This window comes from Oryctolagus cuniculus, chromosome 10 (assembly GCF_051225735.1).
Source record: "Oryctolagus cuniculus isolate XC-2025 breed Fujian yellow rabbit chromosome 10, ASM5122573v1, whole genome shotgun sequence".
Classification (NCBI taxonomy): Eukaryota; Metazoa; Chordata; class Mammalia; order Lagomorpha; family Leporidae; genus Oryctolagus; species Oryctolagus cuniculus.
The window spans coordinates 116,543,868-116,571,251 of NC_142876.1; the positions used below are offsets into that span (position 1 = coordinate 116,543,868).

Consider the following 27,384-nt stretch of genomic DNA (forward strand, 5'->3'; position numbering starts at 1 on the left):
TCCAAGGTTCCCCTCTCCCCTCATTACTCAGGAGACATGTCAAGGCCAATGTATGTAATCACTCTTTTGTATACACCCTCTGCTCCCTTGCCCTCTCCTTTCACTTGGTGATGTGAAGGTAGAGAGCACCTGCAAAACCACTAATCCAGTTAAATCCAACACAATCCCCCCTCGATCTATGCTATTCAAAGTGTCGGAGAAACAGGCATCATCACCCAAACCACCGATCTCACCTCAGTTCTTGACCACCAGCTTCTCGTGGGCCTTCCTGTCCCAGGGAACTCACAATACCCGGGTCCATCTCACTATCCTAGGCAGGGAATTCACATTTTTTCCTGTTATTCCAAACTCTGACACCTCCCTCCCCATCCTTACTCTCAGCTGATGTTACTTCTTATCTCACTGAAACATGGAAGGAAATGAAGAAAATTTCCAGTAGACTCATAATACCCACACTCCCACCTGCCAGCACCTGAGCTTGCCACCACGCCCCTATCCAAAGCAAATGCCCATCCATGCCCTAAGCCCCATCTCTTTTTGCCCACTCGACATCCCTATCCCAGCAATTCTCTATCCTCTGTCCTATAGCATCAACTTTCCTCAAGTCCAACACACCCAAAACAGAACCCCTGATCTTCCACACAAGCTTTCTCCACCCACTGCAGTGGACAGCAACCCTGTTCTTTCATTCACTCAGGTCAGAATCCTGGGACTCAGCCTTGGCATTTTTTTCAAATCCTGTATCCATCTCCCCAGTGAACGCTAGCTCCACTTTGAAAACATGTCTGGAATCCTGATTACTTCTCGCCACTTCCTCTGCCCACAGAGGTCTGAGCGGGGGTCACCCTTTGCCTGCAGGGTGCTTCCTCACTTGTCTCCCTGATGTGATCCTCACCTCTTATAAGATGCTTCCAGTAGGGCCGGCGCCGTGGCTCACTAGGCTAATCCTCCGCCTAGCGGCGCCGGCACACCGGGTTCTAGTCCCGGTTGGGGCGCTGGATTCTGTCCCAGTTGCCCCTCTTCCAGGCCAGCTCTCTGCTGTGGCCAGGGAGTGCAGTGGAGGATGGCCCAGGTGCTTGGGCCCTGCACCCCATGGGAGACCAGGAAAAGCACCTGGCTCCTGGCTCCTGCCATCAGATCAGTGCGGTGCACCGGCCGCAGCGGCCATTGGAGGGTGAACCAACGGCAAAAGGAAGACCTTTCTCTCTGTCTCTCTCTCTCACTGTCCACTCTGCCTGTCAAATAAATAAATAAATAAATAAAACATTAAAAAAAAAAAAAAAAAAAAAGATGCTTCCAGTAGGCAGCTAAAGGGATCATTTCAAAAATGTAAACCAGATCTGAGCCCTCCTCATGTGCACTGAGAACCAAAGCCAGAGTTCTTACAACAGCTGACAACCTGGCTACCCAGTGTGCATCACCTCTCTACCTCATCCCCTACTGTTCTCTGGGTCTCTATGCCCAGCTCCTGGCAGGCACAATCCCATCTGAGGGCCTCTGCAAAGGGTCTCTTCCCCAGATGCCTACTGCATCAGGCCTTCAAGTCTCCACTCACCTGTCCCCATCTCCGTGACCCCACCTTAACTCCCCTACTCAATACTCCCAGGTCCGTCATTCTCAATCCTCCTTACTCTGCTCCACTTTCTCTTTTTCCACACTTCTTACCTTCCAGCATTCTCTTAAGTTACCTATTTTTTTAAATGTTTATTTTTCATCACTTGAATACTGTGAGAGAGATAATGAATGAATCTTCTATCTGCTGGTTCACTCCCTGGTACCCACAATAGCCACTGCTGGACAAGGCTGAAGCCAGAAGCCCCAAAGTCCACCCAGGTCTCTCACACGGTAGCAGGAGCCCAAGCACTTGAGCCACCATCTGCTGACTCTCAGGGATCTATCAGCAGGAAAATGGATCAGATATGAGCAGCTGGGATTCGAACCGATTCCAATATGGGATGCGGGCATCCCAAGTGGTGGCTTAACCTGCTGTGCCACACACCCACCCTTTATTTTACTTATTTACAATGTTCACAAGTCTTCCCTCATACCTTCTTCCTTCTCCCCCTCCCCAGTGGAATACAAGCCCCACAAGGGCAAGGACCTTTGTTTTGTTCTCTGAAGCATCTCAAGCACCCTCAACAGTGCCTGCAGCATACTATGACCTTCAAAGAACACTGTTGATTTGGGTGAGGGAACTGAAGTCCAAGCGATTTCACTATCTTCCGAAGCTACAGGCTACATTTGAGCTTACAAAAAAGCACTAAAGAGTGAATGAGTCAGCAGAGCATGAATAGCTCTGAGGCGCCTCTCACCATCCTTCGCATACGCCACACAGTACACAGTGTCTTTGTGTCCCTTGAGGGGCTGAAGTAAGGTGCCATCAGAAGTGTCATAAACCTAGGGAAAAAAAGACGAAAGTATGGATCATCTACATGATATCTGTCAGAGTTCCTGCAGGATTGCTACAGCTATTTTAATTTTTATAACAGAATATGTCAATACTCTAAATTTTTATCAAACAAAAACTGCACTGTGAAACCAGAAAACGAGAAAGAAGACTTAAGTGGATAACCAAGGAGTGGAGGTCCTGATTCTACACACATGTGACTAGGAACCACTAATCTTGGAGAGACAAAGTTTCAATTACTCCACTGAGACTCTCAACAAACCGCATTTGGCCCTCCCAAATAAAGCCAGTGCATTCAAAGAGCCAGCTACAACATGATTAAATTTTAGTGCCAGCCCTGCCCCTAACATCAACTTCATACAGAGATGTTCCATATTTGCTACTAGAGTCTAAAAGTCACAGACCTGAGCTGAGGGCCTTTAAGTAGAAGGGAGTGTTATAAAACCCATCTGTCTCAGGAATTCAGGATCTATTATAGCTGTGTAACATCTACAAACACAGTTAAAAACACCATGCCACCTGAGAAATTGGGGCAAAATGCTCTGAAAGGGTAAACAGTGTTGGAGAACACCTGTGAAGGGAAACTAACAAGACCTTTCACCTTGGAGAGAAGTCTGCACAACAATTTAACTGCAGTTTTAAGATTACGTAGTCACCATACAAAGAATGGAGATCTGTCAGCCTCCATATCTAGAGACAACAGAGAAGAGGAAGCAGATTTACGCAGGAAGAAGGAGCGCTCAGATTGAGGTTTTTAGGTCAAACATAAAAAGTTCTCTGAAAATTACTTTTATTCACTGGGATAGGTTCCAGAGGGAGCTTATGTGCTTTGAAAATAGGAAAAATAGGACAGCGTCCATATGGAATTGTTTAGGTATGCCAGGGCCTAAAAGTTAGGGTCAGGCTATCTGGCTTCCCATGGAAGCAGTGCCTTCAGTCCTGTTGCTTCAATTTTTCATGGGGACAAAATATGAATTGACACCAGCCCACTTTCAAAGGCATTTTGATTAATTGTCTTAAACTTTTTTATGGGTGTCTCAAAGAAGAAAGGGAAAGATTAATGACTCCAAAGGAGGTTTTGTTCACAAGTTCCTATCTGATAGACAGTTTACTTACCTGTTTTAAATAGCCCATTTCCTTCCCTATTAAAAAGTAATGACTGGTTTTTCCGCCCTTGCCTTTTTTATCTCAAAAAAAAGGGTCAAATTTCAGAGTACTTACAAGAGGGGGCGGGGAGAAGCACTTAAAAAGGAAACTCAGACAAAATCCTACCAGTAATCTGTTTCCTGCAGCCAAAATCAGTTGCGTTCCATCAGGCTTAAAGGCGAGGTCATATATACTAAACAGGAGACAAGACAAGACAAAGAAACAATTAAGAACCCAAACCATGAGATCTGCTAATGGCCAGGAAAGCAAACTTTGTTTCCATTATGAAACACTTGTGTGTAGTATGGGGAGAAAAATAATGGCTAAGAATCACATTTGGTTGCAAATTCCATTCAACCACCATAGCTTGGCAGTCCGTTAAATCATGATCCATGAGGCAGTTAGCGCTGTGTCCCAATTTCCTCTTGTCCAGAAGCCAGACGCCAGAAATGACTCAAAGGGTCAACAGCTGAGGGCACTAACTCTTCTGAGAATACCGTTAAAGGCTAGACTAACTGAGAAACGTGAAGGCTAGTAAATCTGTGCAGATATTCAGTGTCCGGTGGGCGCTGGGCACTACTAGATACAAGATGAGTCGAGTCCCTCCCTGCCCTCAAGGAAAGTACCACCCAGTGGGAAGCTGTTACAGAGAAGGACTACAGCAGGAGGCACGTTGTTTATGCAGTGATACCCGCTGGCTGACGGAGAGCAGGAACAGGTGATGGCTACATGCGTTCCAGCTGGGCATGCTTCTGGACGAAGCAAACTCGGGCTTGGAGTTCTCCAGCTTCCTCTCGTATTATGTAGAAACAGATCGGGGCCTTATTTCTTGCACTTTCTTTCTTGGAACCCATGGTAAATGCCCTTGGCACATTTCACATTCGAAGCACAGGGGAGGTAAAAAAAATCTTATCTTTCATCTGGGCTGTCATCCTCACCTATAAAACAAGGAGAGATGCCTTCCCCCCTCACAGTGTACACAAGCCAGCCTTGCAAGTAACAGCTGACACCTGTGGGTTGCTGCGATGGAGTACGAAAAAAGGGGTCTGCACCTCTCACCTGTAATTGCCCTTGGGTATGTGGCTGCCCTTTGCCCTGCACACATCTGAGCTCATCAAAGTGAGTCCTGTGTGGCCTCTTCTTTATAAGGGTCATCTTGGGTTGACCTATCAGGAAATCACTTGTTTTATTTTTTTTTATTAAAAAAAAAAAACATTTGTTTATATGAAAGTCAGAGTTACAGAGAGAGAGAGGTATCTTCCATCTGCTGGTTCATTCACCAGATGGCCGCAATGGCCAGGGCTCAGCCAGGCAAAAGCCAGGAGCCAGCTCCTTCTGGGTCTCCCAGGTAGATGCAGGGGCCCAAGGATTTAAGCCATCTTCCACTGCTTTCCCAGGCCACAGCAGAGAGCTGGATCAGAAGTAGAGCAGCCAGGACTGGAAACTGGCAGCTATATGGGATGCTGGCATCAGGTGGCAGCTTTACCCGCTAAGCCATAATGCTGGCCACCAAGAAATCACTTTTGAGTGTTTCATTTGGGTCAAGCTTAAACCATTCTCCTTTCAGATGTGAAAACCTATTTTCCCTGAAATTCTTGAAATTGCCTTCCAAAATTTAACACAGAGGGTCTGATTTACTCCAAAGCAAACTCTTGCTGTACCTGGAATCTGTATAATACAGGTTGTGGGAATTCGATATAGTCTCCTATATTTTCACTGTTTCAGATACTGTGTTGTCTCTCTAGTCGTAAGCGATTCAAGGACATGGACCACATTTTATACATTTGTAGACCCACTGCATCATAGGTCTGTTGCTTTGTTTTAGACATACAATGCACATACAGTAAATGACAAGCTGGTAAAATTTCATCTCAACCCCTTCAGACTTTAATGACATCACGAAAGCTCAAGATTTGGGAAGAATCCAGTAGTCCTGACTCCCTCACCTGGGCCAGAATTCCACAGGACAGCCTGCAGCCTCCGCCGGCACCTTCCCTGGCAGGCTCACAGGTCTGCAGGCAGTCAGCACTCCTGCAGGAGGCTCCCTCTTCCCACTGCCCCTTTTACCAAAAAGACAGAGTCAAAAGATAGATCACTGGGGCCAGTGCTGTGGCGCAGCAGGTAAAGCCGGCATATGGACGCTGGTTCGAGTCTTGGCTGCTCCACTGCCAATCCAGCTCTCTGCTGTGGCCTAGAAAGCAGCGAAGATGGCCCAAGTCCTTGGGCCCTTGCACCCGCATGTGAGACCCGGAAGAAGCTCCTGGCTCCTGGCTTCAGGTCAGCCCAGCTCCGGCCATTGCAACCATTTGGGGAGTGAACCAGCAGATGGAAGACCTCTCTTTGTCTTTCTCTCTCTCTCTGCCTCTCAAATAAATAAATAAATCTTAAAAACATGAAACAGAATTATAAAAAAAAAAGATACATCATCAAATTCCATGGCACAGATAGAGCGTGAATTCTCTATCCAACCTTTGTCCTGTGCCAATTTTGCACCCAGCCCACTGCACACTGAAATTCCGAGACAACTCTCCAAACCCTACACAATCACTTAGCGCCACTTACTTGTTTTGTAATCCTAGGCAAATTGTGACACCTCACTAAATCTGATTCCTCCTTTGTAAATAGGATAACAATCCCAACCTCACAGGTTGCTGTGGAGATTAACCAAGGAAACGTGTGTCCACATCTGGCCTGCAGCAGGTACTCTGTAAATACTGCTGGAGAGTAGCCTGACTGGAATAAGATGGGCCAGCAAATATGGCATCATGGGTGACATCAACCTGAGGCACTGCATTTAAAAGGGAAAACCAGAGTTCACAGACGCCTAAGAGAGCATTTGGGAAGGATCTTTGGGTAGGAAAAGTCGGAGGCTGAACTGGAAAGGATAAATTCAAATGTGAGCAAGCCCATGGGGACAGTGATCATAAGAACCACCTAGCCATAGGCACGATCTGACCTGTAATGTAAGCGCAGTCTAGAAACAGAGTCTGTCGCATGTGAAGGTCAGACTGGAAGCCGAAGAGGCAGAGGCCGGGTCAGTGAGGAAGGGCTGATCTGTGTTGAGTTCTACTCTCTGTTTTTTATAGACTTTTGTTTTGTTCTGCGTCCTTCTGGACTACCAACTGACTGTCCAGCTGCCGTCAGAACCCGTGTGCCCTCTGTTCTAACAGAAACCTACGACTGGCCAAAACCAAATAATCAATGCTTGTTCATTACTCACTCACTTATTCATCCATTCGATGAATACATGTAGCCATCAAATAGTAATAACCACCACCAACTTGACCAAGCTCTGGAATAATCCGGAAATAAATAAAATATAGCCATTGCTTTTTAAAGAGTTTCTAGACTTCTGGATTAAGCAGATTAAAAATTGGCCTTTATTCTGGATAGACTCTAAGTACCACAAGAGAGAAATGAACAAAATTCTGTGCCAGGGGTTGAGAACACAGCAAATCAGGCTGCACTGGGCCAGCAAATGTTTTGTCTGGCCCACATGGTGTTTTCTTTTGTTTTTCCAGATTAGATGCCAACATGTAAAAATTAGGACATTTCAGAGAGAAGCCCAGATTTGCAGCTTCTGGTAAAAACAGGAAGATCTGAGCACACAAGGCCAGTTGCTACATGGTGGCAACGGGCAGAGCACAGCAGGCGCTCTCCAGTTTCCCACCGTCCTTGTCACTCTTACTCGGTGGCATCCAAGCCACACGTGCAGGTGCCAGGTGTCACCAGTTTGCACTGGGGGCACTTTCACAACAGAGGTATGTTTTTTTTTTTTAAACTCAAGTCTATTAAAAGTAGAAATAAGCGACACACTGAGCGCGCCACGTGTTTCAAGCGATGTAGGGTGCAAGATAGAATATTCCTAAGGAACACGGACCATTCCTTGCGTTTACCAACACTCATCTCTCATTTATGTCCCTGCCTGACCCCTGCACGCTCTTGAGTTTGTCACGCAAACTCTTGAGTTTGTAGCCGCAAAGCCATCACTCACTACGGAGATGGCTGCGGCACTGCTCGAAGGGGCCCGTAGTGGACGCCCAGGATCTCACCGTGAGATGAGCAAAGACAGGGAACACATGTCTGACCCCCGTGGCCCGCCACTGGGCCAGGGGGCTGAAAAGACCATCCAGGAAGATTCTTGAAAGTCAGGCTGAGAATCACCCACGCAGTCCGTGTTGCCCGAAATGTACCGTGGTGTGATGGGCGGTGCAGGTGACTTTTAAAGGGCACGAAACACGCCAGCAGGCGAGCACGGCGTTCGCTGCTGTTCACCTTAGCACCTTTCGAGGGCAGCGGCCACCCTCCGGGCCCAGAGGCCCGCCCCGCTCCCCGGCAGCGGCGTCCGGGCGCCTCCCACCTGTACTTGGACACTCCCCTGACACTTAAAAGCAAGCGACACTCGTTTCTCATACACGTTGTACCTAAGTTTCCGTGGGAAACCTAAAAACCGCACTTCAGAGAAAGTTCAGTGCGGCGGTGCGGAGAAATCCAGCCACCGAGGGCACGGGCAACGCGCGGGCGCGGCGACCCTGACGGAGTTCAGCCGAGGGACCGCTCCCTGAGGATGCCCAAAACGCCTCGAAGGGCCGCCGCCCCCGGGAGGGTGACCCCGCGGGCTCCCAGACCCCGGTCCGCGGCCCTCCGCCCAGGCCGCAGGCCCGTTGCCCCTGGCAACCGCGCTGGTTCCCGCCGCGGCTGCCGCCATCCCCGAAGGCGCTCCGCCCTCCCCGCTCCTCCAGACTGCCCCGCGCCTCACCACTGCTCGACTTTATCTCTCCACGTCAGCACGGCCCTCATCGCGGTTTCCCTCACGACTCGGGCCCCTCCTCCCCGCCTCAGCAACCTGCTCCGCTCGACGAGCCAATTTGGCTACCCGCGCTACCCCTGGCAACGCACATGCGCAGAGAGCGGCGCGCGAGCGACCCCCGTAGCTCTGAGTGCGCATGCCTAAAAGGGAGGGCGAGAAAAGCAGTAAAAGCGACGAAGGGAGCCCAGAAGTCGTTAAGCGCCACCAAGGCGTGCGCCATTGGTCGAGACGGGTAGAGGGGGCGGGACGTTTTCCCCGATAAAGGATATGATTGGCGGAGCCGTGGAAGTGGTAGTTATGGAGGCGGGGGCGGCCGGAAAGCAACTGTGCAGTCTTTCCCGCGTTCATTCACTACCTTCAGACTGGTTTTACCTCAGCGGCCTGAGGGGCAGAGGTTTTTACCTCTTGCTTCTCTTTCGCTCCAGGGCCTCGTAGCTCTCGGCCGTGGGTCGCAGCTGGAGCCCGCTTTGAGGGTGGCACGGCTGAGATGGAGAGCCCGAGCCTGGGGGATGGCGGAGCTGCCCCTGCGGTCTCCTGTAGCGAGCGCCCAGCCCCAGCCCAGCCCTGCGACCTCGGGCAAGTGACTGTCCCCTTTCGGGCCGCCCCTTCACCCTTGTAAAATGGGAGCTGGCGAGTAGGCTGGGTGGACCTTTCTGGGCTTGAGGTACTGAGAGCTGGGTCGGCCCAGGGTGCGCCCCGCTTCCGGCCCCGAAGCGACTGGGGGAGCTGAGGGAAGCGAAGAGGCGCCGGGAGAGGTCTCCCGTTCGACCCGGGCCGCGGGAGCAGCAACGGGAGGCGTCCGGGCGTGCGTGTGCTGTGAGGCGAGGGTGGCCTGCCTTGTTAGGAAACGCATCCTCAGAACCGCGTCGGGGGAGGTCTTCCCGCCAGCATCGAATGCTGAAGTGGCTTGCTTTTGGGCACACGGCTAGGAAATGGCAGAGCCGTCGGTGTGGCGCGGACTGCGCAAGGTTTCTGTCCCCTCTCCTGGGAAATGCAAACTGTGGCTTCCATTAGAACAACCCAGTCCCCAAACTATTTAACCGTGGTTCTCACTCTGGTTAGTCACTGGTTGCTGCTTAGTTTCCCTGTTTGTAGAAAAGAAGTTGGGTTAGTTGAGCAGTGGAGACGGATCCAGCGTTTAAAATGTGTGAGTCAGTGAGTAGGATGCACTTGACCGAAGCTTTTCGGGAACGGCACAGGGGAGAAGTGTTAGGCTAAGGTGTAGTGGACCTGGGTTCTGGTATCAGTTGTGCAAGTCACTTAACTTGCCTCTCACCCACTTTCATCGGTGAAATGAGAGTAAACGTTACCAATCTCACAAAGTTAGCATCATGAGGATCAAGAGTTAAAGAGATTGCGAATTCAAAATCAGAAATTATTTACTTTAGGAGGCTTGCAACATCTGGTCAAAATGAAAGACACTTTGGCCCAGAAAAACACACATATTATAGGTAAAATGTGTACCTCGTTTATTTGCAGAGGGGAGCTGGTGAATGGAGGTGATCACTCACTGAGTGCTTCAAGGGTTTCTGTTAATCCTGGACTCAGCTGTTGGTTCATATTCTCAGACTTAGACCAAGTGCCACCAGAAATCTCTATAACAGCCTTATTGGATGATTAGCATTTTTAATAGGGGTTTCCCATACTTTAAAACTCATGTTGGAGGAGAAGAAACTTCTGTGGTGGACAAGAAGATAACCTGTTGAACAAGACTGGTTCATGCTAACTTTAATCTCTCCGATTTTAACCTGAATAATCCATATGGATTCCAGACTGTCATGGGTTGATATGGAATAAGAAAAAAGGGAATCAGTTTTAAATGAGTTAATCACTTGTGTGTTGTTTTTCCAGGGATGATGCTGTGAGATTGGAAAGAGCGGGAGAAGATGAGAAACAAATGGTGGTAAATGGAAGCAGTGCGTGTAACCCTCTGCTGCCAGAACCCATTGCTTCTGCTGGGTGTGGTGGCACTGCAGTGACAGAAAGCCCCAAGTCGGTTCCATGTGGATGGGAAAGAGTTGTGAAGCAAAGGTTGTCTGGGAAGACAGCGGGGAAATTTGATGTGTATTTTATCAGGTAAGCTCACGAGGCCGTAAAGACACTACAGCACAATAATTTTGTCTTGAGAGGTCATGAGAATATACAACAAACATCTTGGCTTATATCTTTTTTTACCAAAAACCATTGGGTATTCTGTTCTTTCAGTGTCATTGGTTCATTGTATCAGGTGATTCAGGGACATTTACACATTTCATCTCTCCTACTATCTGAATAGTTATTGAGGAGGTTACATTTACGTGATATTTATAAATTTACTTTATGCTGTTATAGAAGATACCATTTTAAAGTGCTCGTTAGCACTTTTTTATTTTTCTTTTTAAATGAGGAATGCTCATTACAACATTTGGAAATGATGAATTAGAAATCTGAAGCGTAGTCCAGTTCTTTTGAACGTCGCTATTTTTACTAGCATTGAGTTTCATTCAGTGTCATCTTCTAGCCCCCAGGGACTGAAGTTCAGATCCAGAAGGTCGCTTACTAATTATCTGCACAAAAATGGGGAGACGTCTCTTCACCCAGAAGATTTTGATTTTACTCTGGTTCCTAAAAGGGGCACCAAGTCAAGAAAAAAAGATTGCAGCGTGGCAGATCTCACGTCTCAACTGCAGAACAGCAGGAACGTTTCAAACTGGAACCTCAGGACACGAAGCAGGCAGGAGAAGGATGAGTGTCCTCTGCCAAGTGCTTGTTCCGAGTTGCAGGGTAACAGAGGACTCTCTAACCCTGCTTCCATTCATCTGCCTTCGAAAGAAGATGAGGGTGTTCACGATGTTGCCTCTGGAAAAGGCAGAAAGTCCAAAGGAAAGGAGACTGTGTTAAAAGGAATTCACATTAAGAAAACTAAAAAAGGGTTCGGGAAGAATCGTTCAGGTTCTGTTCAAAGTAGTAGGAAAAGAAACGCCGTGTGTAATAAAGCAGGCGCTGAGAGAGAGCCTGTTCCGCAGGAGGGTGAGCTTGAGAGAGCGCTCTGCGTTTCCGATGCCAGGGCAGGCAGCCAGCCCCTCGGTGTGACCAGTGCTGAAAAGAGCCTTGTGAAAGAAAGATCAAGTTCAGAATCAAGTTTTCATCTTGAACAGTTAACTTCTGGAGTCACAAATGAATTAGGTTCGACCAAAGAAGCAGAACACAGTCAGAAGCATGAGGATACCTCTTCAGAATCAGAGGGAATCAGAACAAAAGGAGACACTGGGGGGAGGAAGGAGCATTTGCATGCTGACATTTTAAGATGTGGCGCTGAAATGGACAGCAGCTGCTCACAAACCGAGACAGACTTGACTTCTGAGAAAATACTTCAAGGTATTCAGTGCTTTAAAGTGCTATTAGACGTTACGTGATGAGGAGTGTAGACTCCCAGGTCTTGTATTTCCGGCCTATGCACAGTTAAGATATGGGAAGAGAGCCGAGAAATAAGGCCACATGGCAGATATAGTCTACTCGCTCCTAAGGCCTTGTCTAACTGATTTTCAAGTCCTTCCCTGTGGCAGAGAGAGGATCAGCTGGTTACTGCCATGGTGCCTGGGCAAAGGAGAGTTTTCCCTTTAACAGCTGCCATGTCCTCTCCCCAACGTAGCAGGTGGGGCTGGGCTCCCTTCTCAATGGCTGTTTCCTTTCTTCCCATTCTTTTTTTTTTTTTTTTTTTTTTTTTTAAGATTTATTTGAAAGTCACAGTTACACAGAGAGAGAAGGGGGGTTGTCTTCCATCATCCACTAGTTCATTCCCCAATTGGCCACAATAGCCGGAGCTGCACCAATCTGAAGCCAAGAACCAGGAGCTTCTTCTGGGTCTCCCATACGGGTGCAGGGGCCCAAGGACTTGTGCCATCTTCTACTGCTTTCCCAGGCCACAGCAGAGAGCTGGATCAGAAGTGGAGCAGCTGGGACTCGAACCGGTGCCCATATGGGATGGCAGCACTGCAGGTGGCGGCTTCACCCGCTGTGCCACAGCGCTGGCCCCTCTTTTTTTTTTTTTTTAAAGATTTATTTATTTGAAAGGCAGAGTTACAGAGAAAGAGAGAGAGGTCTTCTATCTTCTGGTTCACTCCCCACACACACAACGGTTGGAGCCAGGCCAATTCGAAGCCAGGAGCCAGCAGTTTCTTCCGAGTCTCCCACACGAGTGCAGGGCTCCAAGCAGTTGGGCTATCTTCTTTCCTAGGCCATAGCAGAGAACTGGATTGGAAGTGGAGCAGCTGGGTATCGAACTAGGTGGCAGCTTTACCCGCTACACCAAAGTGCCAGCACCCCCATTCTCTTTCCAGCTGGTAATCTTAAGACTTGAAGATTAAAAAGGCTTTACATGTGGAAAACTTGGAGCATGCACTTTGGTTCCTGAACTGCTCAAGACTAGTCAGTGTCCTTTCCTCACACCCCTCTTCTTACTTACTACTTATGAGTGACTACCAATTTAATTTTGTGCATATCATAGTCATTTTTAGCTTCTATTATAATGTAATGCTTCCCTAAAATGCTTTGGCACTCTAAATAATTCAGAAGTATAATCACATAGTTCATCTATTATTTGTAGTGTGCTCTTAATACAGAATTGAGAGCTTAGCAGTTCTGCTTTTATAATACCTTAGTGAATAAGAGATAAAAAAAGAGCCCATTTGAGCAGCCCTGTATTAGTAATTTATTATGCCATTATGGTATAATGAATAACTCTTTAAAGAAGAATAGTAATTTTACTTAAAACCCTATGGGAAAACAACCTGAACAAATTGGTGGAACAGGGGTGACACTTGATTCTCGCTGTGTCCCACCCGTGGCTTTGTGTCTCCTCAGAGACTGGAATTTTTCTGCCTTTAACAGAAAATGGCCATGTCTGCCTAGGGACTGTGTAAAAACTGAGCTGCTTAAAGAAAACTTTGGAGTTTGTGTAGACTGATTACTATTATAATGGGAAAATGTAAATATTAAAAACATACTTTTATGACTAAGTTGGAAAGAATCCTATTCATCCTAAATTTAACCAAGTCTAGCTCTCAACATACAGTGAAGTACTCCTGGGTTACTTGATGTCCGCTGGAGTAGTAGACTTCCCATTGGCCTAGGTAGAAATTGCCAAGTAAACTAGCAATAAAGAAGGCTAATTGGTGATTATTTATAGGAACCTGCAGAAAAAGTTAACAAGTAGCTAGTAAAAGCAGTCTGCTTAGTTCTCTTTTTTTACTTCCTGCTGGGCTTCCTATTCAAACTAGAGAAGCAGGAGCTAGCATTGTGGTGCAGCGGTTAAGTTGCCACTGTGACAGCTAGCATCCCATATCAGAGCTTTGGTTCCAGTCCTGGCTGCAGCACTTCCAATCCAACTCCCTGCTAATGGGCCCAGGAAAGCAACAGAGGATGGCCCAAGTACATCCCTGGGCATTGTGGCCATCTGGGGAGTGACCTGTAGATAGAAGATCCCTCTCTCCCTTGCGCTCGCTCTCTCTCTGCCACCCCCTACTATCTCCCACTTTCTTTGCCTGTCACTCTGCCTGTTGTATAAATAAATCTTGGCTGGCGCCACGGCTTACTAGGCTAATCCTCCACCTTGCGGCGCCGGCACACCGGGTTCTAGTCCCGGTCGGGGCACCGGATTCTGTCCCGGTTGCCCCTCTTCCAGGCCAGCTCTCTGCTATGGCCCGGGAGTGCAGTGGAGGATGGCCCAAGTGCTTGGGCCCTGCACCCCATGGGAGACCAGGAGAAGTACCTGGCTCCTGGCTTCGGATCAGTGCAATGCGCTGGCTGCGGCGGCCATTGGAGGGTGAACCAACGGCAAAAGGAAGACCTTTCTCTCTCTCTCTCTCACTGTCCACTCTGCCTGTCAAAAAAAAAAAAAAAAAAAAATCTTTAAGGGGCTGGCACTATAGCTCAGTTGGTTAATCCTCCGCCTGCTTCCCAAGCATCCCGTATGGGCACCAGTTCCAGTCCTAGCTGCTCCTCTTCCAATCCAGCTCTCTGCTGTGGCCTGGGAAAGCAGTGGAAGATGGCCCAAGTGCCTGGGCCCCTGCACTCACATGGGAGAACGAGAGGAAACTCTGGCTTCGGATCGGTGCAGCTCCAGCTATTGCAGCTATTTGGGGAGTGAACCAATGGAAGGAAGACCTTTCTCTCTGTCTCTCCTTCTCACTGTCTGTGACTCTACCTCTCAAATAAATAAATAAAAAAATCTTAAAAAATAATAATAAATAAAAAATCTTAAAAAAGCTAAAAGCAGCAGCAACATCAGCAAACTAGAAGAGCAGATAACACTAGACATTATTTGGAAACCTAGATGTTTGTCCCAGCCTCCAATCAATCCCATTAACATTTGGGGAGAGTTGTTTAATTTGTAAGCTTCAATTTCTTCAAAAAGAAACTGTTTCTTAAAAGTAACAACCCTGCCAGCACCATGGCTCTCTTGGCTAATCCTCCGCCTGCAGCGCCGGCACCCTGGGTTCTAGTCCTGGTTGCTCCTCTTCCAGTCCAGCTCTCTGCTGTGGCCCGGGAAGGCAGTGGAGGATGGCCCAAGTATCTGGGCCCTGCACCCGCATGGGAGACCAGGAGGAAGCACCTGGCTCCTGGCTTCGGATCGGCAAAGCGCGCCGGCCGTAGTGGCCATTTGGAGAATGAATCAATGGCAAAGGAAGACATTTCTCTCTGTCTCTCTCTGTCTAACTCTGCCTGTCAAAAAAAAAAAAAAATTTTTTTTTAAAAAGTAGCAACCCTCACTAATCCTGTTTTTCACATCTTTAATATTATCAAGTAAAATGAGAAGTGAAAACAATGGCTTCATGCTATACAAATGTCAGATATTCAGATTTTCAGGGTATAGCTAAAGGAAGTATTTAAATGTGATGATTTTAGAAATTTGAGAAGTCTGATAACACCAGTTCCTGGTAGGTAGAATCTCCCAGTAGATAGTGGTCTCAGGTGTTCCAGGGTCCAAATCTTAGGTTTTTCTTGGAACTTATATTTTATCTGTATCCCGTTTTTGGTTAATATAAGTGTTCACAGAAGAAATTTTGAGGAATAGGGAAAATTAAGAAAAATTATCACTGAGCAATAATGATTATAACATTTTTTTTTTAAGATTTATTTATTTTGGCCGGCGCCGCGGCTCACTAGGCTAAATCCTCCACCTTGCGGCGCCGGCACACCGGGTTCTAGTCCCGGTCGGGGTGCCGGATTCTGTCCCGGTTGCCCCTCTTCCAGGCCAGCTCTCTGCTGTGGCCAGGGAGTGCAGTGGAGGATGGCCCAAGTGCTTGGGCCCTGCACCCCATGGGAGACCAGAAGTACCTGGCTCCTGCCATTGGATCAGCGCGGTGCGCCGGCCGCGGCAGCCATTGGAGGGTGAACCAATGGCAAAGGAAGACCTTTCTCTCTGTCTCTCTCTCTCACTGTCCACTCTGCCTGTCAAAAAAAAAAAAGAAAAAAAAGAAATAAATCTTAAAAAAAAAAAAATGAAGATTTATTTATTTTGAAAGAGTTGGGGGGTGGGGAGTAAGAAAGGATCTTCGATCTACTGGTTTATTCCCCATATGGCCACAACAGCTAGGGCTGGGCCAGGCGGAAGCCAGGAGCCAGGAACTCTGTCCGGGTCTCCCACATGGGTGGCAACAACTTGGGCCATTTTCCATTGCTTTTCCCAGGCCAATAGCAGGGAGCTGGACTGGAAGTGGAGCAGCCCATGAACCAGTGCCCTTATGGGATGCTAGTTTCACAGGCAGAGGCTTTACTTGTTATGTCACATTGCTGTGCGCCCCCCAATTTATTTATTTATTTATTTTTCATTTTATTTGAAAGGCACAGACACAGAGATTTTCCATCTCCTGATTCACTCCTTAAATGCCCACAACAGCCAGAGCTGGACCAGGTTGAAGGGAGGAGCCCAGAGCTCCACCCAGGTCTCCCACGTGGGCAGCAAGAACCCAAGTACTTGAGCCATCCTCCTGCCACTTCCTAGGGTGTGCATCAGCAGGAAGCAGGATTGGAAATGGAGTAGCTGGGACTAAATCCAGGCATTCTATTGTGGAAAGTGAACATCTCCAGTAGTAACTTAACTACTGTGCCAGTTTTCCATCCTTAAAAAATATTTTAACAAACACTTGTAGAAATGTGTCACAGTTTAACATATTCTAAACTGTACCTAATTTTCAGTGCCATGAGCTCCAAACATAAATCATAGAGAACAGAGTGGTTAAAGGCATAGACTCAGGGCTGGCGCTGTGGGGTAGGGGGTAAAGCGGCCACCTTCGGTGCTTGCATCCCATATGGACCCTGGTTTGAGTCCCAGCTGCTCCACTTCCAGTCCAGCTCTCTGCTGTGGCCTGGGAAAGCAGTGGAAGATGGCCCAAATCTTTGGGCTCCTGCACCTGCATGGGAAATCCAGAAGAAACTCCTGGCTCCTGGCTTTGAATCAGCACAGCTCCCTCCGGCCATTGTGGCCATCTGGGGAGTGAACCAGAGGAGGGAAGACCTCTCTCTCACTCTCTCTGCCTTTGCCTCTCTGCAACTCTACCTTTCAAATAAGTAAATAAATAAATAAATCTTAATCAGAAAAAAAAAGCCTTGGGACCTTTCCCAAGGTGGTCAAAGTTTATATATAGGGCTGGCGCTGTGGCACAGCGGGTTATTGCCCTGGCCTGAAGCACTGGCATCCTATATGGGCGCCGGTTCTAGTTCCGGCTGCTCCTCTTCTGATCCAGCTTTCTGCTATGGCCTGGGAAAGCAGTAGAAGATAGCCCAAGTCCTTGGGCCCCTGCACCCACATGGGAGACCTGGAAGAATCTCCTGGCTCCTAGCTTAGGATCGGCGCAGCTCCGGCCATCGCAGCCATCTGGGAAGTGAACCATCGGATGGAAGACCTCTCTCTCTCTGTCTCTGCCTCTCCTCTCTCTGTATAACTCTGACTTTCAAATAAATAAATAAATCTTAAAAAAAAAGGGGGGGGGGCATGGACTTTGGCCAGACTGCTTGGGTTCGGATTTTAGCTCCGACTGTTAACAGCTATGTGACTTTGGGCATGTTACTTAATTTCTCTGTGCCCCAGTTTTCCTTGTCTGTAAAGTAGAAATAAGAAATAATCTTGTAACTTGCTCACAGATCATGAGGATTCAGTTGGTTAATTTATGCCAGTGATTACAGTAGTGCTTGGGAGGCATTTTAGTAGCTGTGGTATTGTTATCATTTGCATCCCTGCATCTTTCTTTAGGCTGAACCATAGATTGTGTGAACATTGTTCATTCTTCCTTTTCAGAAGACACCATCCCACGAACACAAATAGAGAGAAGAAAAACAAGCCTGTATTTTTCCAGCAAGTATAACAAAGCAGGTATCCCTTTCACAGAAAGAACATCAGATTTTTTTTTTTTACTTTTATTTAATGAATATAGATTTCCAAAGTACAGCTTATGGACTACATTGGCGTCCCCGCCCCCATGACTTCCCTCCCACACGCAACCCTCCCCTATTCCCGCTCTCTCTCCCCTTCCATTCATATCAAGATTCATTTTCAATTTTCTATATATACAGAAGATCAGTTTAGTATACATTAAGTAAAGATTTCAACAGTTTGCACCCACATAGAAACACAAAGTGAAAAATACTGTTTGAGTACTTGTTATAGCATTAAATCTCAATGTACAGCACATTAAGGACAGAGATCCTACATGAGGAGTAAGTGCACAGTGACTCCTGTTGTTGACTTTACAAATTGACACTCCTGTTTATGGCATCAGTAATCTCCCTATGCACCAGTCATGAGTTTCCAAGGCTATGGAAGCCTTTTGAGTTCTCCGACTCTTGTCTTATTTAGACAAGGTGATAGTCAAAGTGGAAGTTCTCTCCTCCCTTCAGAGAAAGGTACCTCCTTCTTTGAAGACCTAAGAACATCAGATTTTAAATATATTTCCAGTGTTCAGTCTTGATGCTGTGTGTTTGTTCAGCTCTTAGCCCCCCACGACGCAAAGCCTTTAAGAAGTGGACACCTCCTCGGTCACCTTTTAATCTCGTCCAAGAAACGCTTTTTCATGACCCATGGAAGCTGCTCATTGCGACCATATTTCTCAATCGGACCTCAGGTTTGTGAATTATTTTCACCTTTGTGGGAAGCAACTGGGAGCAACTCGGACTAGACTAAGTTACTGGAATTAAGACTTATTCTATGCATCTGCTTTCCCACGATATGGCGCTGGGAGAGGAGGAAACAGCTTCTACACAGCTGCCTCCAGTTCAACCAATAAACAGCAGGACCTGCTCCTGATTGCAGGAGAGCAGCGTACTCAGCGTGTGGGTAGCAGAGTTGGGATTGGCGGAAGAGGACTATAAAGGAGGAGAGAGACAACATGCACCAGGAACATCTAAAGGGAACACCTGAGCAGCCCCCCGGCCGGCGGTGTGCCGCTCCCCCGCGGAAGTGGGGAAAGTGGCAGGGGGAACCGCCCTTCCACGGAGGTGGAAGGGATGGTAGCCAACCCGGGAAGAACCAGCAGCAAACCCGGGGAGGGCCGAGCAGACGAAAGAACAGCGCAGGGTCCTGTGTCGTTCCTCCACGAAGACGGGGAGCGACATAATGGTGCTGTGACTCGGATATGAAGCCTAGGCAGGGTTCAGTGTCGTTCCTCCACGAAGAGGGGGAGTGACACACCTTGTCCTCATAGAGAGTGTAATGAGGAGGAAGAGTGCTGAATAGATTAGGTGGCCTGGGTACAAGGTCCATTCCAAGTCTGTGTGACCATAGGTAGGCCTTAGTCTTTCAGCCTTCACAGTCCTCACCTGTGAGAGGTTAGATTGGATACTGCCCACAGCTTTTCCAGCATTAAGGGGCAAATGTTCTTTGAAATCAATTTTGGCCATCAGTAAAACTCTTACCATTTTTCTGTCCTTGAACATATATAAAGGCCTGTGTTTCATTGGCTGCACCTTGTATTCTGTATGGTTCTGCACTGGTTATCTATCAAAATGATTATCTAAAAGTAATCTCACACAAGACCAGGTTTCAGAACTGTTAGCTCAGTAGATGACTAGTATTAGTATTGTACTCTTTTTTTTTTTTTTTTTTTTTTTTTTTTTTTTTTTTTTACAGGCAGAGTGGACAGTGAAAGAGAGAGACAGAGAGAAAGGTCTTCCTTTGCCGTTGGTTCACCCTTCAATGGCCGCTGCGGCCGGCACGCTGATCCGATGGCAGGAGCCAGGTACTTATCCTGGTCTCCCGTGGGGTGCAGGGCCCAAGTACTTGGGCCATCCTCCACTGCACTCCCTGGCCACAGCAGAGAGCTGGCCTGGAAGAGGGGCAACCGGGACAGAATCCGGCGCCCTGACCGGGACTAGAACCCGGTGTGCCGGCGCCACAAGGCAGAGGATTAGCCTAGTGAGCCACGGCGCCGGCGGTATTGTACTCTGAAAGTAGTTGTCTGTTCAGGTAGTGGCTTCTTGTCAGTGGTTAGAAAACAAAAACCTCTGGATGAGATTTCTAGATGAAGATGTACCTGAACTTAAAGACAGCCTATGGGACCTCTTGTACTCATTTGGTTATTTTTACTACTCAGGCAAAATGGCAATACCTGTGCTTTGGGAGTTTCTGGAGAAGTACCCTTCAGCCGAGGTAGCGAGAGCCGCGGACTGGAGAGATGTATCAGAACTCCTCAAGCCTCTTGGTCTGTATGATCTTCGAGCAAAAACCATCATCAAGTTCTCAGGTGCTTTCCTATAAACCCAAAGGAAAAAAACATAGATTTCTACCTATCTAAAAAAGCCATGCCTTAAACTTTAATGTCCTTGGAGGCTCCACTAATAGAGGTTATTCTGCTCAGGCACAGAAGGCTTAAAAACAGGGTCCTTGCCCCCAAACCACAGTCTCCCACTGACCTAACCAATACATATCTCCCTGGCATTGGCTCAGAACACGTGGACAGAATTAGGGAAAGAAGTCAGTGAAGCAGAAAGGCCAGTCCTGGCCTCCAGGGTGTTACCACTGTCTAGTTAGCACAGCACAAGACAGTGGTCAGGAAGAGGCAAATCGAGGTAAGGAACCGCGAGAATTCAGAGGGAAGAACTGAGGGTGTGGAGAGAGAATCCTCCCGTCCCTTTCTGCTGTCCTGTGTGCCTGCCCCACCACCACACATTAGGGAAGGTGTCTTTCTGGAGGCTGACCTGACATGCAGGATGTTGTATTCCTCAGATGAGTATCTGACAAAGCAGTGGAAGTATCCAATTGAGCTTCATGGTATTGGAAAATACGGCAATGACTCTTACCGAATTTTTTGCGTCAATGAGTGGAAGCAGGTAAGGCCCACTGCTAGCCATAATGTCCAGCATGTTTTGTGTCTGCATCCAATTAGATGTCCTGACCTCTTAGGTAAGAAATAAATCCAGCATTGTAGCTAAAACTCTTCGTAGGACACAAGAGCTATTATAGTCAGAGGCACTTTTGTTCCCAGCTTAGAGACCAGCAATGGGGTTTTTGGCGGCAGAGAAAGGAGTCACAGGCTCTCCTGGGTCCGTAAAGACTCATTGGTATGGCCTCTGACTGACCTCACTTTTTTTTAGATTAGACCTTCACTTTTTTTTTAGATTATTTAATTTATTTATTTGAAAGACACAGTTACAGAGAGGCAGAGGGAGTGAGAGAGCTCTTCCATCTACTGGTACATATCTCAAATGACTGCAATGGCTAGAGCTGCACTGGTCCAAAGCCAGGAGCTTCTCCCAGGTCTCCCACACAGGTGCAGGGGCCCAAGCACTTGGGTCATCTTCTACTGCTTTCCCAGGCCATCATAGCAAAGAGCTGGATCAGAAGTGGAGTAACTAGGACTTGAACCAGCACCCATATGGGTTGTTGATGCCACAGGTGGAGGCTTAGCCCACTATGCCACAGCGCTGGTCCCTGTTTTTCACGTCTGGCCCTATTTCTGTCTCAGCCTGATGTTTTCCTCCTGTCAGAAGTATACCACTCGAGGGAGGTGGGCAAGTTTGTGCTCAGATTGTGTATGTTGTGGGGGTCTCTCCTGGTGATCTCAGGCTGTTTTGGGGGTAGCTGATTCCTACTTCAGCTACCATTTTACAGACTATGCCCACCCAGAGGCATCCTGATGGCATCCTAGCAGATGGTGTGTGGGCTTTTCACTGCCCTGTTGGCCTGTGACTCACAGGTAATGCTGGAGCCAACAGTCTGGTCAGGGCTGAACTGAGGACAGTGGCCCTGTCCCTGCTGCACCAGAACTATCCACTGTGACCCACCTAATCCATTTAATCTCAGGGTCAGTGACCTCTTAGAAGATAAGCCATGGGGCTGGGGCTGTGGCATAGCAGGTAAAGCTGCCACCTGCAGTGCCAGCATCCCATATGGGCGCCGATTCGAGTCCTGGCTGCTCCTCTTCCAATCCAGCTCTCTGCTGTGCCCTCGGAAAGCAGTAGAAGATGGCCTAATTCCTTGGGGCCCTGCACCCGTGTGGGAGACTCAGAAGAAGACCTTGGCTCCTGGCTTTGGATCGGCACAGCTCTGGCCATTGCGGCCAACTGGGCAGTGAACCAGCGGATGGAAGACCTCTCTCTCTCTCTCGCTCTCTGCCTTTCTCTCTCTCTTTGTAACTCTGACTTCGAAGTAAATAAATAAGTAAATTTTCAAAAAGAAAAGAAAATGAGCCATTAATACTTGATTAGTGTCATCGCTATCCCACACTCCACGACATGCTGAGGATCAGTGCTAAATTGAAAAGTACTCATAAACTGTACAGAACTACCTTAATGTAAGACAAAATTTTTTTTTTATTTATTATTTTTGACAGGCAGAGTGGACAGTGAGAGAGACAGAGAGAAAGGTTTTCCTTTTGCCGTTGGTTGACCCTTTAATGGCCGCTGCGGCCAGTGCACTGTGGCCGGCGCATCGCGCTGATCCGAAGCCAGGAGCCAGGTGCTTTTCCTGGTCTCCCATGCGCGTGCAGGGCCCAAGGACTTGGGCCATCCTCCACTGCACTCCCAGGCCATAGCAGAGAGCTGGCCTGGAAGAGGGGCAACCAGGACAGAATCCGGCGCCCCGACTGGGACTAGAACCCGGTGTGCTGGCACCACAAGGCGGAGGATTAGCCTAGTGAGCCACGGTGCCAGCCCAAAATTTTATTTTTAAGTGTCGCTCCCCCTCTTCGCGGAGGAACGACACAGGACCCTGCACTGTTCTTTCGTCTGCTCGGCCCTCCCCGGGTTTGCTGCTGGTTCTTCCCGGGTTGGCTGCCGTCCCTCCACCTCCGTGGAGGGGCGGGCCCCCCTGCCACTTTCCCCACTTCCACGGGGGAGCAGCACACCACCGGCCGGCTCTCTCGGGGGCTGCTCAGGTGTTCCTTCAGATAGATGTTCCTGGTGCATGTTGTCTCTCTCCTCCTTTATAGTCCTCTTCCACCAATCCCAACTCTGCTACCCACACGCTGAGTACGCTGCTCTCCTCCAATCAGGAGCAGGATCAGCTCCTGCTGTTTATTGGTTGAACTGGAGGCAGCTGTGTAAAAGTTGTTTACTCCTCTCCCAGCGCCATATTGTGGGAGAGCAGATGCATAGAATAAGTCTTAATTCCAGTAACTTAGTCTAGTCCGAGTTGCTCCCCACATTTAAGATGAATTTATTTACCTATTTTAAATGCAGAGCACGATAGACAAAGAGGCAGAGATGGAGATCTTCCATCTGCTGGTTCACTTCCCAAATGGCCAAATGGTTGGGGATAGGCTGGGCCTAAGCCAGGAGCCAAGAACTGCATCCTGGTCTCCCACGTGGCTGGCAGAGGCCCAGGATTAGCAGGAAGCTGAATCAGAAGTGGAATAGCCAGGATTTGAACTGCCACCCTGATATGGGATGCCAGCACTGCAAACAGCAGTTTAACTCACTGTGCCTGCCACCATCCCGGCCCCTGTTTTTATTTTTTGATTGTTTATTTTGCAAAGCAGAGAAGCAGGTAGAGAACTCCTGTCTGCTGATTTACTTCTCAAATGCCTGCAGCAGCCAGGGGACTGGGCCGAACTGAAGCTGGGAGCCAGGAACTCAGCCGGGGTCTCATGTAGATGGGAGGGACTCGGTCCTTGAACTGTCACTTGCTGCTGCCTCCCAGGGTGCACATTGGCAGTCAGCTGGAGTCATAGGCAGAGCCAGCAGGGCAGGCTTTGTGGGTTAAGCTCTCCCCTGCAGTGGGCATCCTGTTCTGTTTCTGATCTAGCTCCCTGCTATTGCACCTGGGAAAGCAGCCAAAGACGGCCAAGTCTTCGGGCCGCTACACTCACATGGAAGACTGAGATGAAGTTCCTGGCTTCTGGCTTCAGCCTGCCCCAGAACTGGCTGTTGCAGCCTTTTGGGGAGTGAGCCAGTTTGAGTTATTTGCCTTTCAAATAAATAATTTTTTTTTTTTTTTTAAGAACAGAGCCAGGACTTGAACCTGGTTACTTTGATATAGGATATTGGCATCCCAGGCAGGATCTTCACTCCTATGCCAAATGCCCACACCATTAAGTGTAAAGCTTAATTTAAACATTCAAGAATTCCACTATACTAAGTATTATCACACACTTCAGTCATTATCATACTGTTCTTCACCAAACCTTTAAAACTAAAGTATTAAAATTTATTTTTAAAGACTTTTTAAAAATTTGTTTAGTTGAGGCCGGCGCCGTGGCTCACTAGGCTAATCTTCCGCCTTGCGGCGCCAGCACACCGGGTTCTAGTCCCGGTGGGGGCGCTGGATTCTGTCCCGGTTGCCCCTCTTCCAGGCCAGCTCTCTGCTGTGGCCAGGGAGTGCAGTGGAGGATGGCCCAAGTCCTTGGGCCCTGAACCCCATGGGAGACAAGGGTAAGTACCTGGCTTCTGCCATTGGATCAGCGCAGTGCGCCGGCTGCGGCGGCCATTGGAGGGTGAACCAACGGCAAAGGAAGACCTTTCTCTCTGTCTCTCTCTCTCACTGTCCACTCTGCCTGTCAAAAAAAAAAAAATTTTTTTTTTTGTTTAGTTGAAAGGCAGAGTGAAAGAAAGAGAGGGAGAGACAAAGAGAAAAAGGGGTATTTTGTGCCCTGGTTCACTTCCCAAATGGACACACAGCCAGGGCTGGGCCAGGTTGAAGTCAGGAGCCTGAACTTCACTCAGATGGTCTCCCACATGGGTGGCAAGGGCACAAGTACTTTGGGCCTTCTTCAATTGCTTTCCCAGGCTTATTAGCAGGGAGCTAGATCAGAAGTAGAGCAGCCAGGACATGAACCAGTGTCACACGTGGCAATTTAAACTGCTGTGCCAAAATGTGGACCACTAAAAATGTATTTCTGACTAACTTACATAAGACCTCTGTTGGGCCGCCTAAGCCTCTGCCTCATGTCCCAGCTGCTTCTCTTCCCATCCAGCTCTCTGCTATGGTCTGGGAAAGCAGTAGAGGGTGGCCCAAGTCCTTGGACCCGCATGGGAGACCCAGAGCAAGCTCCTGGCTCCTAGCTTTGGGTCAGCCCACCTCCAGCCCTGGCAGCCATTTGGGGAGTGCACCAGTGAATGGAAGATCTTTCTCTGTTGCTCCCTCTGTCTGTAACTCTGACTCTCAAATAAATAAATAAAATCTTTAAAGAAATGAAAAAAAAAAAAAAAACCTCTTCTAATGTGTTGTATTTCTTCCAGGTGCACCCTGAAGACCACAAGTTAAATAAATACCATGACTGGCTCTGGGAAAATCATGAAAAATTAAGTCTGTCTTGAAACTAAAGTTTTCACATTTATCTGTTATGCATTGCTTTGCACTTTCCATTAGCACAGCCAGCCACTTTGCCAGGCATATAGATTTTAATTAGCCCAACTAGAAGCCCAGTTGGTATGTTCTCCCCCCCCCCCCCTTAATTTGAGAGACAAAGGATCATAGGGAGAACTTCATCTAGTATTTCATGCCCCCAGCTCCCACAGTGGCCTGCGCCAACCCCAGGAACTCCATGCAGGTCCCACATGTGGGTAGCAGGAACCCAGACACTTGAACTATCGCCACTGCTTCCCAGGATCCACAGCAGTAGGAAGCTGGAATCAGGAGCTGAAACTGGGAATCAAACCCAGGTACTCTGATAGGAGACATGAGCACCTTAACCACTAGACTGAACACCTGCCCCCTGGTGTTTATTTTCTTAATGTTGTATCACGGGTGGATCTTTGTCACTAAATGTGTTAGAACGTATTTTTAAGACTTAAAAAAATAATGTAACAAATCCCTAAAATGTGTATGACTTTTTCAATAATGAAATGTGATATGAAGTTGAAAAGCTTTATTCTAAACCATTGATAATATAAAGCAGATTTATATCAAGCCTGCTAAAGAAAAGATTAGACTTTCTGTTCTTCTGTAGAAAGTAATATTACACAATTGTTACATGAAGGAGAGTGTACAGTCCAACATGTAATGAAAGGTTTTATAAAGTATATTAGGCAGTTAATTAATAAAAATATTTTATTTTTAAAAAAAGCTAACCTGCAAAGAAAAAAAAGATTACTTTAGCATTTGTGTGTTCTTGATGACTCCACACTGACTTTTAGATTTGACCCCAGCATCCATTTAATAAGCTGATGTGAAAATCCACTTGAAGCCCCATGGCATCTTGCAAGCTATGGCTCATACATGGTACCTTGATGCTTTTGTGAAAATTCATCTCTCATCTTCCAGTCAGAAGGTGAGACCTTGTAAGCTTTATGCCATTTTTATTATGGAAGTTGTAGTTATAGTTCACATACTGAAATATTTACCTTAGAACTCACCAAAGAAAAAAAATTTTAACTATTGTAGTTGCCATTCTAAGGTATAGTTCGAAAATTAAATTGATTGAATAAATGAAACAAATCACTTGGTGGGGAAGCTGCCTTTGTTGTATTGTGTGAACAGAATCAGGATGGGTGTGACACAGGCCTGCTTGGCTGTTTGCATGTTAGTGAGCACGTGTCAAATTTTAGAGAGGGGTGGATTTTGATCAGAGAACAGGAAAATTGGCTGCAACTCCCATTCTGTGTAACAAACATCCACTAAATAATTTCCCTTCACATTTCCCTTTATCAGATGTTAAAGAGGTGTTCTTGAAATGCAAAACCCTGTGCAGGCACAAAGCTGAAAAGGTTCTGTAGGCCCTCACTGGAAGTGAGAAAGTAAAGGGAACAAAAGGGGTAAGGTCGAGGGAGCAGGGGTCAGACACCCAAACATGGCAGCTAAGGAGGCAGAGGGGCTCCTGAGCTCCCAGGCCACAGCCAGTGTGGAGTTCGGGCCAGCTCAGGGCACCAGGTGGTTGTGTGACAGGGCTGGCTGTCAGATCCCCTCCCCTGCCATCTCCATTGTGAGAGCCCGCAGCCCGGTTGCGCAGGTCCCAGGCCTGCCTCTTCGCCTTTACTGCAGGTGAAGTTGCCTCACCTCTGTATGTGGTTCCTCATCTCCTTAAAATGGGGCAGTGGTGCCTGCCGCCCAGGGTCATTGTGGTGTTGAAGTGGGTACATGTGAGTGAGTGCTTGCTTGCAGGAGAGCTCTGTTAATGTGGCCTCTGGGGGTGGGCTGAGCGCCTGCCTCAGGGTCGCTGTGCACCTCAGGAAGGCGATGACCAGCACAGAGGGAGCCTCCGCTCAAGCATTTTTGTTCCTAACTTAACATTGAGGTAAAAAGCACTGTTTAACATTTAAAGTGTACGACTCGGTGGTTTTAATACATTTAGTACGTTCACAGAGTAACCATCGTTAATTCTAGATCCCGTCCATCACACCAGGAGACACCTCATACCTGTTAGCAGTCGGCCCCAGCTGCCCCACCACTCTCCATCCCTGGCATCGGCTACCTCCTGCGTCTGGAGATTTGCCTCATCTGAACATTTCGTGTAAATGGAATCATCTAGCACAGGCCCTTTGTGTCTGTCTGCCTTCCTGTGGCCACTGTTTGGAAAATTCATAAGTGTTTAGCTTCCGTCAGTTCATTCCCTTTTACGGCCACTGAATGCATGGGTGGATCCCATTTTATCAGCTAGTGGACATTTCAGAC

General features: G+C 47.8%; 2 protein-coding genes across 18 annotated transcripts in view; one reads left to right on the forward strand and one right to left on the reverse strand.

The window, feature by feature from the left end:
* The window catches only part of IFT122 (intraflagellar transport 122), a 72,847-nt gene extending 64,337 nt beyond the window's left edge, over positions 1 to 8,510 (reverse strand). For 12 of the 15 annotated variants that reach the window (XR_011379651.2, XR_016215063.1, XR_016215064.1 and 9 more), the window contains exons 1-3: positions 8,313 to 8,510; positions 3,680 to 3,746; positions 2,313 to 2,397 (exon numbers count right to left, since the gene is read on the reverse strand). Coding sequence is in view for 4 of the 15 variants with exons in the window: in XM_051851735.3 (XP_051707695.3) it covers positions 2,313 to 2,397; positions 3,680 to 3,746; positions 8,313 to 8,353 (193 nt within the window). In the remaining 11 variants the exon portion in view is untranslated. Of the gene's footprint in view, positions 1 to 233; positions 293 to 2,312; positions 2,398 to 3,679; positions 3,747 to 8,312 lie in introns of those variants that run through there. The other 3 variants (XM_089306618.1, XM_089306617.1, XM_089306616.1) reach the window with 3 other exon arrangements.
* A 125-nt stretch (positions 8,511 to 8,635) lies between these two features.
* MBD4 (methyl-CpG binding domain 4, DNA glycosylase) lies at positions 8,636 to 26,226 on the forward strand. 3 transcript variants are annotated; one of them, XM_008260403.5, is made up of 8 exons: positions 8,636 to 8,939; positions 10,215 to 10,439; positions 10,864 to 11,720; positions 17,641 to 17,715; positions 18,329 to 18,463; positions 19,931 to 20,080; positions 20,563 to 20,666; positions 25,014 to 26,226. In XM_008260403.5, exons 1-8 carry the CDS (start codon positions 8,851 to 8,853, stop codon positions 25,089 to 25,091), a joined length of 1,713 nt encoding a protein of 570 aa, XP_008258625.3. In that variant the 5' UTR covers positions 8,636 to 8,850; the 3' UTR covers positions 25,092 to 26,226. The 3 variants fall into 3 exon arrangements, with proteins under 3 accessions (XP_008258625.3, XP_051707699.3, XP_089162747.1); XM_051851739.3 differs by lacking the exon at positions 25,014 to 26,226 and adding an exon at positions 21,769 to 22,021; XM_089306621.1 differs by lacking the exons at positions 8,636 to 8,939; positions 25,014 to 26,226 and adding exons at positions 9,056 to 9,331; positions 21,769 to 22,021.
* Positions 26,227 to 27,384: the final 1,158 nt, after the last annotated feature.